We start from the raw sequence: 10,513 nt of genomic DNA on the forward strand, positions 1-10,513 counted from the left end.
CGCTGAACTGCATGCCCCTCATCTGGTGAACATCAATATCCAGGATCTTTTATCAAAAACGAAAAACTGACACTTTTTTCATACAGTTGGTGAAGTTGGAAGATGAGTTAATGGCTCTGATGCCCTGTCGACCCGCCGTGTATTAGTGAACGGGATGAAGAAATTGTACCCTAACGTTGTTGACGAATTGAGAAACAGTATAAACTAGATGACAATCGCGCGCTTCGTAAATATACTGTAGAAAGTCATGGATCTACTAATGAAACATTGCTAATCGCTCAGAAATAGTTGAACACGTAGTATTGCATCATTCAGACTCGTATTTATCCCGACTCTCCTTATGAGTGAAATTCATTAAAAACTCATAACTCTGCAGTTTCACTGAATAGCACATCACGTTATTTTCGCGCGTCTGCGATTCTATAGGCACTTTTACGAAATTGAATCTGATTCGGTTTAGCTAAATCCGATTCGATGTCGGAAAACGAAAGGATTAGTAAATCGAATCTTATTTCATATTGGACTCGTTTAGATATTAGACTGGTTAACTGTATCTATTTTCAATAATTCATATTGAATAGGACAGGCAACCAGTCTATGTAGATATATCACTACATATAACTATTCCGTTATAGTTCTATGATCACCACAATGCGACCAGGCCAAAACTAGGATTACTACGTTTATTCACCAGGCCAACATTAGGGTTACTACGTTTATTAACCAGGCCAACACTAGGGTTACTATGTTTATTAAACAGGCCAACACTAGGATTACTGCGTTTATTTAACAGGCCAACACTAGGGTAACTACGTTTATTAAACAGGCCAACACTAGGATAAGTGCGTTTATTCACCAGGCCAACACTAGGGTTACTATGTTTATTCACCAGGCCAACACTAGGGTTTCTGCGTTTATTAAACAGGCCAACACTAGGGTTACTACGTTTATTTAACAGGCCAACACTAGGGTTTCTGCGTTTATTCACCAGGCCAACACTAGGGTTACTATGTTTATTAAACAGGCCAACACTAGGATTACTGCGTTTATTTAACAGGCCAACACTAGGGTTTCTGCGTTTATTCACCAGGCCAACATTAGGGTTACTACGTTTATTAACCAGGCCAACACTAGGGTTACTACGTTTATTAACCAGGCCAACACTAGGGTTACTATGTTTATTAAACAGGCCAACACTAGGGTTACTACGTTTATTAAACAGGCCAACACTAGGGTTACTATGTTTATTTAACAGGCCAACACTAGGGTTACTACGTTTATTTAACAGGCCAACACTAGGGTAACTACGTTTATTAAACAGGCTAACACTAAGATTATGGAACTATGGATTTTGTAATATATTCGTAGCCTTTTTGTACTGTACACAGTTGTATCTATCACATTGCAGAGACACGCCTACTTGTATAAATAAGGGTAGTTAAACAATTTTGATTTGGGTTGAAAAAAGGTCATCGCACAAATGAAGCCTTCATTGAGTAATAGTGTCTGTCTGACATTAATACGCAAACGTTCATAGACCCTGGGAGGTTGTAAATCTCATGAGTATTCTTTTGTCCCAGGCCTCCAGGCTCCAGCATTGGCTGACAAAAAAACTCTGACGTCACCTTCAAAAGCAAGCCAGTTTAGGAGGTCAAACGACAATTTTTTAGGCGTTAGCTCATTGCACTATCGAAAAGTCAATTCTGCCGGTTTATCATGAATGACGAGACATTTAGCGATGTTTATGCTTCCTTCCGAAGAGTTTGTGGTTGTGTCGTTGGAGATTCGATCTTCTCGATACCGGTTAACTTAGCTAAAGCGTTTCGATGCTGTTTCGCTGAATGTGCTGCAAGAGAAGATAGAGGATTGAGAGTACTGGTAATAGGTCCCGCTCACGGGCATATGCTTGAAGAAACGTTGCATAAACTTGGAGAAGATGTTACGATCGATCAGATAGATTGTGTGGAACCGAATACTCATCTGGTGGTTGAGCTAAAAGAACGGATGAGTTTACTGGCGAGTAAGTTCAACTTCACTTACAATATACACAACCAACCATTTTCGGAAGACAGTGGATCATTTCTACCGAATGATTTCTATGATCTATTGGTGTTCTCGCATTCAACCTACTACTTTGATAACCTCGTTCTCATCCTGGAGCGGTCACTATTTCAACTCACCAACAAAAATGGCCGATCCTTCATCGCAATCGAAACGGATGATTTTCGTGACACTATCCGGGATGAAATAGAAAATACCTTCTCGAAGAACACCGGCGACACAAAACCTCCTACTCGTTGTGAAAAAGTCCCTATTCACACTGTTTTGGCCGAAACGAAAACTCAAACGCTATCGCATACAGTTGGTAAAGTTGGAGCGATGGTCCATACAGCTCTGATGCCTAGTCGACCGTGTATCAGTGAAAGGGATAAAGAAGTTCGTAGATCGGCCGATGAGACGTTGTCGTTCTTTTCGGAAACAGATGTCAGGAAACAAACAGAAGACGAACGCGCTACGATACAAAATATAATCCGTGATCATACAGTTGAAATTTATGGATTTTCTGTAATTCCATATACTATTGAAACCTTTGTCATCGCTAGAGAATAATTGAGTACCACGGCGTAGTGCAGCAGGACATTTAGAAATCAGATTTGAGTGATTCCTTGTGTTATGTCTAGATGTATTAGCAAGACTCCACGGCGCTATTGGTGTTTGGTATATGTTATTATTCTGTCCCATTCTACAACATTTCATAATGCTTTTTTATTCCTAAATTATTGTAATTTGCGCCCCTGGGGCCAGTTGCACAGTCGTGACTTAAGTCCAAAAGTGGTCTTAAATCTTAAGACTGGTCTCAAGTTGTTAGATTGGCTATAGAACTGAGTTGGTCTTAGACTGGTTTAAGTCTTAGCCATGACTATGCAACCGGCCCCTGATCATCAACTCAGGGACTCTACATATGTATCCTTAGCTTACTGTTGCTAAGTGTTTTTAGAATTATTTTGTTGAAGTGTGAAAAGAATAAAAGCTAATCCAGTCGAATATGGTTTTTAAATGTTACTTCAATCATTTATTAGTCACTCATTTCTGCTCGCCGCGAATTTTTTTTTTCACACCAGGTCTGCCATTTTGTTTCTACATTTAACATGCTATCACGTGATCTCAACATGTAAACACAATAACTACCGGTATACATAAAACACGTGTTCCTTATAAAACAGGAATAATTTGAATAACGAAATCCACTAAGTAACAAAACGAAAATTGGAGTTAGAATATAATCTTTAATTATAATGTTAATAAAATTGGGGAAGTATATGCTCAATTTTATTAATTATAATTTATACTGAAGTAGACACCGAGTGTAGAAGACGCTGTCCTCAATTATACCAGATCCAAAAAAGCCCCAGTCTAGACTTTTGTGTCCTTTTAAATAAAAAATTATACGGAGGGATATCCTCTTAGCTCTGCAGGGAATGAAGTCTACGTCCTTGAGCTCCTTCTGAAGGGCCAAAAATAAATACAGGCCTCTCCATAGGCGTCGCCAGGATTTTTATGGGGGTCCGAATATCGGCAATTTGGTGAATCTAGTAAGGCAACGAAGCTGCCTTGGACGAGGACGGAAGGTCCGAAGTCCCCGTGGAAATTAGGAGCGATTAAAAGCGTTTTCCCGCCACCTTGAGTGATTACCTTGTGGAAAAAACACGACTTCTTATATAGTAAAAAATGAAGAAACCTAGCCGAAAAAGGGTGTTCGTTCGCACACCCCGAACCTCCCTGGCGACGCCTATACTCTCTGGCCACCAGACTTCAGCACCACTCATAAGTCAGATATTCATCACAAATCAAACATTTATTTGCTAAACAAACAAGCCCAATCCTGGGCTTCCACACAATTTGTCAAATAAAATATTTATGAAAATGTGATACAAAATTAATTATTTTTTTACAAATACTGGTAGGGGTTAGCAGTATGACAGCCTCAGATTGTCACCAAGAGAGACAAATTATTATATTGAAATCTTTACATAATATACTAATACATAAGAAACTATTTTATATATTTTGATAATACAGCAGTTATGAAGATTGAGACTTTAATGATTATTTCAGTTCTATATACGGGGTGCAGCAGTTTAGTTACTAAAAATAACAGATTTGTCATAATTTGTCTGAATTTGGCGTGCATATTTTTAACCGATCATCCGCTTGGCTAACCATGAGGCTTGCGTGAGGATGAAAGTATTAATATTCTGACACTCCTTACACTTTTTTCCTTACACTTTCTAAATTTCCTTCCGCGAAGCGACGCCCAAGGCTGGCTTCATGTCGACGCCTAGACCAACGCAACAGGCCGGATAATCCCCGATTAGCGCCACATAACCTCAGCGTTTTCAAACGTCCAAGCATTTTCAAACTTCAAAAGAAAAGATGCCATTGACCGCAATTCAAGAATGGCCAGTGACCTACCTGCAATACCTTTTGAAATCATTCACCGAAGCTTTTGTTATCGGTGATGCAACCAATCACCGGCTACGAATTTTAAGGGGGTCAGTTAAAAACTGGTGGGCGCTCCTACAAGTTGTCATTACACTTGGAAATTCTACCCGGCGAAGAAGTCTCTGTCGCTGGTTATTGCTCAGATAGGACACGTTTTAGAAAAAGAGAATTTTCATTAGATTGTAACAAACGCAGCTGAGCTGATAAACTATTCATTATTAATACAACTGGATTTTGCCAACAGGACACGGAATTTAAAAATGACCTAAGGATTGACTCTTAAATAAAAGGATTACATTTTCAAATTGCTGCTTCATCCGCGTTACAAGGTTGCTGTAAGGTAGGTGGAACATTTATTTAACATTAGCGGTCGAAATTATGTTTTATAGGTTTAGATTTAGGAAAAAATAGTTGCACTTTAGGTTAGGGTTAGGTTAGGTTTAATTAACAGGTACCGGTACCCAGTGTTACAGCTTCATGGAAGATACTAACAGACTCGCCTACTGATGGAAAACAAGAGCGGTCCGAATTGAATAAGGTAGGACATATTTCAGCGTGGACTTGTCAACTAGAGTTGATACGTCCATGATTTCAGTGAGAAGAAAAAGACCCCCCGGGCCACAGAAGATCGAACCCGAAGTTGAATGATGATGACAGAGTGGCTTGAAAAAATTCAGGTGCGACTTGTATGACATGTCTAATAGTTCTTGTAGATAAATAGAATTGATAGAATTTATGTTAGTTCTAACTAGTTATTTGACCCCCCAATTAAAACATAATTTCAACCGTTAATTCTTAGGTATTTTGAATATATTTCACAATCATCCAACGCCCCCCACCCTCACCCCTCCCCTTAAAACGAAGCTTCCACGATTTTGTGGGTTAAGCGTGACTTTGGTAGGATGAGGAATTGACGATTTGGACTTGACAACTTTTTTCTACATAATAGAAACTACATAAACGTTAACACATGTAGAGCTAGGGAGGTTGGACTATTAACCCCTCAAAACACATACAGATAACAGTGATACAAATATAAAACAATAGACAAATATACACTTATACAATATTACACATTAAAATGATAGAATTAAATTTTTCACGCGCCATTTTATTTTGAAGTCTCATCTCGCGTCATTTTATTTCGAAGTCTCATCTCGCGCCATTTTATTTTGAAGTCTCATCCATTTTATTTTGAAGTCTCATCTCGCGCCATTTTATTTTGAAGACTTATCTCGCGCTATTTTATTTGGAGGTAATCTCGCGCCATTTTAATGTCTTTTTGCGCATCCAAGATACATCACTTATTTTGTTGTTCTGTAATTAATCATATATCAACTCACTCAGTTATGTATTGTAATATATGTATTGTAATATGTATTGTATTATGTATTGTACCATGTATTATATTATGTATTGTTTTATGTGTTGTACCATGTATTGTATTGTGTATTGTAATATGTATTGTATTATGTATTTTGTAATTACTCTTCTCACTCGGTTCTCTCTAATTAGTGTCAGTCTGCCTATAAATACTGATTAGTAACGAAAGCTTGTGCGTCAAATAAACCTATATTGTATACTTATACTTGTCTCGTTATAATTATTCTAAACCTGGTTTATACCCCAGGCTCCTCTACGGAATAAGGGAACATCGTGTTTTAATTCCTGATTCGGACCCACTGTCGCAGCCTTCGTCATTGGACACATGACAACTCGGGCTTGATTCGAACCCTTGAAAGCAGCAGGCCCATTTCTCTTGGACATTGAGGAAAACTTCTAAGACTAAGATTCGATTTCCAGCCTTCTTTGACGAAGAGAACTTCAGTGGGACAATACTCAGAATTCGAACTTGTGGAATGAACCTGTTTTGAAATTTTCTGCGAAAGCTTCAATTTTCTAGAGGAAAATAAATCAATTTCATATCGGTAACTATTACGACGAGTTATAGGAAAAATTGTGCCGAAATTGAGAGTATTGAAACAAACACAGCTAACCTACACGGCTGTCTGGAATCAGTTGTTTCGGGATGAAAAATTTGCAGAAAATTCCGAAACATTTTCATTCCATCACGAGGAGACTGAAATTGACTGGTGTCCCACGTACACTGGGCAAACTTTGGTTATCGGACTTAGTCGCGACTATAGTCGAACTAAGTAAAACCGAATGTCAGTTAGTCGGAACCATAGTTTGGAAATAGTTCGGAAATAAAGCGCATTCGGTTATTAGTTCCGACCACAAGTCGACTAGATACGAGAACTGAATTTGGCCCTTACTGGGGTACTAGGATTCTGACCCGGCGGACACGACCATCAGCCAGGAACAGTCCCGACCAGTCTGACCAGTGTGTGGTCGGCGGATGAGAGAGGATTAATGTACAAGGCAAGCAACATCGGAGCCTCGCTTGGAAGCTCTCCACTGAAGGCGCTGCGATGCACTAATCTCGGTAAGTGGACGTAGAAAAACATGACACTTAACGCTCGCCGGCCGCCATCAGCCAAATTTGCCAAAACTCAACAAAACGCCAAATGTTGATGTTATGAATTGCTGTCCTAAATTCATGCGTAGAGTTTATTGGCGTTATCATCGTGAACATTTGATTGTCATTTTCCAGTACCCAAAAAGGCCAGTTCGAAATTTTGATATGTTGCAAGGAATCTCTTCACACTGAGCCCGCCCGATTATTCATCCCGATATTGAGTAATGGTAGTCACCCGAGGCTGGGTTACTCCGACAATTTCCCAATCAGTGACGTACGCCCCGATATTTGGTATTGTAAATCTAATAAATTCAATGCAATTATCGCTATATTGACCTGGTTAGAATGGCGAATATGGCTAAAACTATTTTAAATCTGAATAAAAGATTTCTGCTGTCAGTTAAACCACTGCCTCCTGAATCAATACAGCTGCAGTGTACACGACTGATGAGTTCTAATGTGACACAAGATAAAATGCCAGCCACACCACCTTCAGCAGCGCAGCCACAAGCTGCAGCTGCTGCTGTTGCAGCTGATGCTGGGAAGCAAAAACCGGGAATAGTAGCAAAACTTGTCGATGAAGCAGTTTCTAATCAGAAAGTCAGTGGAATAATGATGTGGTACGAGGATTTTATTGGTTTAACCGATGTGAAAACTGCTCAACAAAATGTTCTAGAGGTCAGCAAAGCAACAAGTCCATTCAATACTGGCGTCACACAGCCAGCTCCGTGTTGTTAGTGCTGCAGCCCTGCTTCATAGAGGCCTGTCACATGAAGCTGCGGGTTCTAAATCAAAGGTTTACAATAATAGCCTAGCTCGGCAGGTACCAACTTGTGGTACCTTCATGTCATAGGATACTAATGAATCTTTGATTTTGAACCCCAGTCAGTGACACGCCCCTGTGGAGAACTCCGTAACCATAGACACAATTGTTCAATTGTTGTCGATTATTTTCAGGCTGAACGTAATTTTGCCGAAGCTCAAGAAAAACGTCGCGAGCAACAACAGATACTGACGCAAGTTCAATCGAAACTTAAAGATATCGATCATGAGTTGGATAAAACTCCGAGAGGAGACGATCGATTCCTCGAATTACTCAAAGATCAACACGCCCTCTATAGGCAGGAAGTGACGACGCACGATAAACACGCGCAGCACGAGAAGGACGAGAGGAGTTATTTCACGGAGCTGTGCACGGCTGTTCGGGACAGTCACGAGAAAGAGAGAGCTCGTACGGAACGCACAAAATACTGGTCGATTTTAGGATCGATGGTCGGAGCGTTTATCGGAATTCTCGGAGCGACCGTTAATAACTTCTTACGAAATCGAGAAATTCGAAAACTCGGAAAAACCGTCGAGCGGCAACACGACGAGATCGAATCGATTTTAGTCGATTTTAAAAATAACGCGGGAATCGTCGGACTCTCGACTCGGGGAAAACCCGACGAATCGGTAACCGTTAAACTCGGTGATTCCTCGAACGATGTCTCGCAATTATTACAAAATCAGGATAAACATTTGAAAAAACAAATCGCTGAAATAAAACAGATAGTTTTATCATCGGCCGCAGCTGGTGCTGCAGGTGCTGCAACTGATTCATCTATAGACAGTAGAGTAGTTTATATAGGACCTCAAATACACGATATGTTGAATGATACCGAGAAAAACCTCGAATATAAAATCAAGATAAACTCATTAGCGACAGTAGCATTTGTTTACGGTGCGTTAGCCGTAGCTGTTCCTATATTATACGCAGTATTCAGAGGTTCCTGAATCCAGTGTATTCTTAGTTATCCCTACGACCAAAGGTTCCTGATTCTCATTGACCTCCGTTCTGTGGTTCCTGATTCTCATTGACCTCAGTTCTGAGGTTCCTGATTCTCATTGACCTCGGATCAGAGGTTCCTGATTCTCATTGACCTCGGATCAGAGGTTCCTGATTCTCATTGAACTCTGTTCTGAGGTTCCTGATTCTCATTGACCTCCGTTCTGAGGTTCCTGATTCTCATTGACCTTGGACCAGAGGTTCCTGATTCTCATTGACCTTTGACCAGAGGTTCCTGATTCTCATTGAACTCTGTTCTGAGGTTCCTGATTCTCATTGACCTTGGTTCTGAGGTTCCTGATTCTCATTGACCTCGGTTCTGAGGTTCCTGATTCTCATTGACCTCCGTTCTGAGGTTCCTGATTCTCATTGACCTCCGTTCTGAGGTTCCTGATTCTCATTGACCTCCGTTCTGAGGTTCCTGATTCTCATTGACCTCCGTTCTGAGGTTCCTGATTCTCATTGACCTCCGTTCTGAGGTTCCTGATTCTCATTGACCTCAGTTCTGAGGTTCCTGATTCTCATTGACCTCGGTTCTGAGGTTCTTGATTCTCATTGACCTCGGTTCTGAGGTTCTTGATTCCGATTGACCTCTGTTCTGAGGTTCTTGATTCTCATTGACCTCGGTTCTGAGGTTCCTGATTCCCATTGACCTCCTGCTTTTACAGTTGTTGTGAAAGATACCGGTAATAAATGTTAAGTGTTTTAAACACTGCTTCTTGGAATCAAGTCAAAACGGGAGCACTCATAGGATTCCCATGGATGGATTGAAATGATATTGAACTGTTTTTATATTCAGATTGTAGAATATAGAAAATTCATGTTGAATTGTGTTGCTTTAAAAGCTGTGATCTGGAATAATGATGATTGATGTTTTCAATCAATGAATATTATTGTTATATATGCATAGATAGAAAATAAACTGCACTCAATAATTAATGATTCAGTTATTGTGTTAAATTGAGGATAATCAGTAATTACTGATACTGATTCAGAGTGGTCCTGATACTGAATAGAGGATGTACAGGGGTGTCCCGGGTTCAGACCCAGTAATTACTGATACTGATTCAGAGTGGTCCTGATACTGAATAGAGGATGTACATGGGCGTCCCGGGTTTGAACCCAGTAATTACTGATACTGATTCAGAGTGGTCCTGATACTGAATAGAGGATGTACATGGGCGTCCCGGGTTTGAACCCAGTAATTACTGATACTGATTCAGAGTGGTCCTGATACTGAATAGAGGATGTACATGGGCGTCCCGGGTTCGAACCCAGTAATTACTGATACTGATTCAGAGTGGTCCTGATACTGAATAGAGGATGTACATGGGCGTCCCGGGTTCGAACCCAGTAATTACTGATACTGATTCAGAGTGGTCCTGATACTGAATAGAGGATGTACATGGGCGTCCCGGGTTCGAACCCAGTAATTACTGATACTGATTCAGAGTGGTCCTGATGCTGAATAGAGGATGTACAGAGGTGCCCCGGGTTCGAACCCAGTAATTACTGATACTGATTCAAAGTAGTCCTGATGCTGAATAGAGGATGTACAGAGGTGTCCCGGGTTCGAACCCAGTAATTACTGATGCTGATTCAAAGTGGTCCTGATACTGAGAAGAGGATGTACATGTCACTGGGTGTCCCACCGCGGGTACCTAGTCACCTACAGTCCGAGACCGGGTTTTAACTTTTCTTATTCC

General features: G+C 40.5%; 1 protein-coding gene across 1 annotated transcript; it reads left to right on the top strand.

The window, feature by feature from the left end:
- The first annotated feature begins 7,313 nt into the window (after positions 1 to 7,313).
- Positions 7,314 to 8,796, top strand: LOC141902452 (mitochondrial potassium channel-like). Its single transcript, XM_074790184.1, has 2 exons — positions 7,314 to 7,660; positions 7,940 to 8,796. The coding sequence occupies exons 1-2, from the start codon at positions 7,328 to 7,330 to the stop codon at positions 8,753 to 8,755; spliced, it is 1,149 nt and encodes a 382-aa protein (XP_074646285.1). The 5' UTR covers positions 7,314 to 7,327; the 3' UTR covers positions 8,756 to 8,796.
- Positions 8,797 to 10,513: the final 1,717 nt, after the last annotated feature.

The sequence above is a fragment of the Tubulanus polymorphus genome, chromosome 3 (assembly GCF_964204645.1).
Source record: "Tubulanus polymorphus chromosome 3, tnTubPoly1.2, whole genome shotgun sequence".
Classification (NCBI taxonomy): Eukaryota; Metazoa; Nemertea; class Palaeonemertea; order Tubulaniformes; family Tubulanidae; genus Tubulanus; species Tubulanus polymorphus.